At 52.5% G+C, this 2941-nt stretch overlaps 2 protein-coding genes across 2 annotated transcripts; one reads left to right on the forward strand and one right to left on the reverse strand.

Moving 5' to 3' along the window:
• Positions 1-24: 24 nt before the first annotated feature.
• PENARI_c238G04222 (ankyrin repeat domain-containing protein) lies at positions 25-939 on the reverse strand (the record flags this gene model as incomplete). Its single annotated transcript, XM_022638200.1, has 3 exons — positions 25-553; positions 654-699; positions 888-939. Coding segments are annotated over 3 exons (627 nt in total), but the record flags the coding sequence as incomplete, so codon positions are not given.
• Positions 940-1488: 549 nt separating this feature from the next.
• PENARI_c238G02706 (uncharacterized protein) lies at positions 1489-2524 on the forward strand (the record flags this gene model as incomplete). Its single annotated transcript, XM_022638199.1, has 2 exons — positions 1489-2270; positions 2323-2524. Coding segments are annotated over 2 exons (984 nt in total), but the record flags the coding sequence as incomplete, so codon positions are not given.
• Positions 2525-2941: the final 417 nt, after the last annotated feature.

Genomic DNA, 2941 nt, shown 5'->3' on the forward strand with positions numbered 1-2941 from the left:
AGCGTCTACCGACCCATAGGATACTGCTTGGTGAAGAGGCAGCTCAGCCTCCTGTGATGATTGAGTACCAAGAAATACTTCGGCCATCGGATAGTTTGAAAAGATCATTTCCATCGCGGGTCTATTGAAGCGACGTGCCCTGTCCCATGGCGAGTGGCACGAATCATCCTGTAGATCAGGGTCGCTGCCACTAGAAAGTAGCAGATGCACGAGCCCTATTCGGCCTGCGAAGACTGCTAGGTGGAGCGCCGTTCGGCCATGTTTGTGCTTGACGTCCACCTGGACGTTGGGTTGTTCTAGAACGCGCTTGACGGTGGAAAAGGTTCCGTAGTGGATGGCATACCACAGGGCGCTCTCCCGCGCTTGATTTTGAATATTGATATCTAGATCTTCACGACTGAGCAAGAGGTCACGCACAGCAGCGGACGAGTATTTGAGCGCCCTCATTAAAGGAGATTTGCCGCGGTAAAATGCATTGATGTTGGCGTTGTGCTGGAGCAAAGCCTCCGCAAGACCAACGTTGTCGTATTTGACGGCCAAGTGCAATAGATTGCTGTTCTGAAATGTTGTATTTCCAGATGCTGGGCTGCAGTTTAAAATCAAAGTTTTTGCATGATTTTGCGAGGGCAAATAATGCACTACCGTCCAAATACGACACAACCACAGCAAAAGCTCGTTGGGCAGCTCTCTGATGTTTGGCTGTAATGTATTAGCTCATCGGTAAACTCAGTAAGAACGAATTGAAACAGACCATGTTTGGACAGCGGATGGAGCAAACGAAATGTAGATAGGGGTGAGGTGAGAGTTGTGAAAGTAGGATATGGGAGGCCTTTATATACTCGCCTCAGCCAAATTCCGTGGTCAGCTAGAAGTGTAGTCTGTCACACCGCTGAGAGGTGCGTAGCAATCACACGGCAGCATCAAAGCCTTGACAACCATGTTAAGGCGGAGTTGGAGAATCTCTGAAGTCTAGCTCCTGGGAACGCCAAATCAGTTCCTGGTAGTGTGTCGATGGCCCGGGAACCGAATCTATCTCTGCGTACCCACATCTTGCATCTAGCGCCATAAGAATAAATCACAGCCTATCACGCACTTCGAAATTCAATAGGCAACGCAGAATTTAACGCAGCATTTGTCGACTTCGCTGCCTACCGCAGTAGCCAATCTGTTCGCCAATGCATGGTCACCGCGGTCTACAGCCACAAGTGCAGCTGATTAGGGTAGCAGTGATCTGGAATGATATCCCTTCTCACAGGCTACTGATCAGCCGTATACCGGCGCATACTGCGTGCGAATGCATTCCTCGACGTATCGACTGTTTCAAGGAAGGCGTTGCATGCCAGCATCCACGCAGCTATGTAGGTAAGGAGCCTACGGCGATGGCATATAAAGCTGGCGAGGAACGCCGCAGAGATTGTCCAACACCACCAACAATCCAAAGCATTTTCTGCCTTTGACGACCACATCACGACCACATCAATGACTACCATGCCTTGGAACCCATTTTCTGTCTGCGGGATCCCTCACAGTGGTCCTGGCTCCTGTTGCGGCATGACGAAAAAAGGCGAGCCATGCAAGAACTCGATCAAAGTTGAAGACACCAAGATAGGCCATCAAAAGTCGACCACTCTCGCCAGAGAGCCGTTTGACTTGTCACCGTTGCAGTCGAAGCTCTGTGATGTCGCCAGAGACTTCCTCTGCACGAGATGGCACCGGCAACGGCAGGCCGACCAAGTTGGCCAGCAGTGGTATGAAGCAGCCGTCCGCAACCAGGCGCGAGTACCACATGGCTCCAGAATGGCCTCCTCATCAGTCATTGTACATCCGGGCCAGCGTCAGACATCTTCAGCCTCCAGGCGACGCCCTGCAGCATCTGACAACACTGACCGGTCACCTCACGGGCTCAGACAAGACCCGCCGGTGCGCCTGTCAACCAACCCCGAGCCAGTGCAGCCATTCAATCCATTTGTGACCTCCACAATGCTGCGGACGAACAGTGTTCCATGGCGCGTTTCGCCGGCCCAACCGGCTATTCTGGCGTCGGTCGCTAATATCTGGGCTGGTTTCCAAGAATTGACGCTCCAGAGTCTCACCCCGAGTGAAGAGGTCGACAGCATCCACTGTGTGTTCTGCCTGACCGAGGATGAAGACCATGCAAATGAGTGCGTGATCTTGCGTTGCCAACAGTGCCGAGCGCTCTCTCATCTATCCTGCGCGGAAGAGTGGTTGGATAGGCGAGATACAGGATCTGGCACGTCATGCTGTGTGTGGTAAGTGTGAATGAACTTGTTTCTGCGACGACCAGGATACTGATGACTGCAGTCGAAACGACAGAGCCCTAGACGCCTTGATTCGCCCTTTACCAATCCCCTCGTCGGATGCCGAGACACATTCCGTCCACACGGCAAGCGAATCGTCTCCCGCTGGTGGGCCCCGTCGCTCAGCCAGACTAGCAGGGGCCCACCTACCGCGAGACCCGTCCATCTCTGCACCGCTTCGTCGGTCGGCACGACTCTCCACTCTGCGTGGGTGATCGTAGGGTGCAGGCGAGGTCAGATGGAAATAGAACAAGCGACGGCCAATCACACGTGAGTGCACGTGACCGACACTCGGCATCGTGATCAGCAACTGTCGCCATAGCATTGATATAGATTTTTGAAGCAAGCCTAGCAAGAAATGAGATCCCGATTGTTTAGACTTCAGATTACAAGGTGGCCGTTCATCTTTGCAAGTGCTGGACACCACTAGACCTTAGTCAAAATTTACTGGCTGCGTCGCTCAATTCGAATCTGACATAGTTACCTTACCAGCGATGACAAAAAGACACGGATTCAGCTCAGTGGAGCCGCGTCGAATAAGGCGGAGATTGTTGACAGAAAACGCAACTCGTGGGGCTGGAGCAACTGACAGATCTCTGTGCTTGTTGAATTGACTGTAGAAA

The sequence above is a fragment of the Penicillium arizonense genome, assembly GCF_001773325.1.
Source record: "Penicillium arizonense strain CBS 141311 chromosome Unknown PENARI_contig238, whole genome shotgun sequence".
NCBI classification, from domain to species: domain Eukaryota; kingdom Fungi; phylum Ascomycota; class Eurotiomycetes; order Eurotiales; family Aspergillaceae; genus Penicillium; species Penicillium arizonense.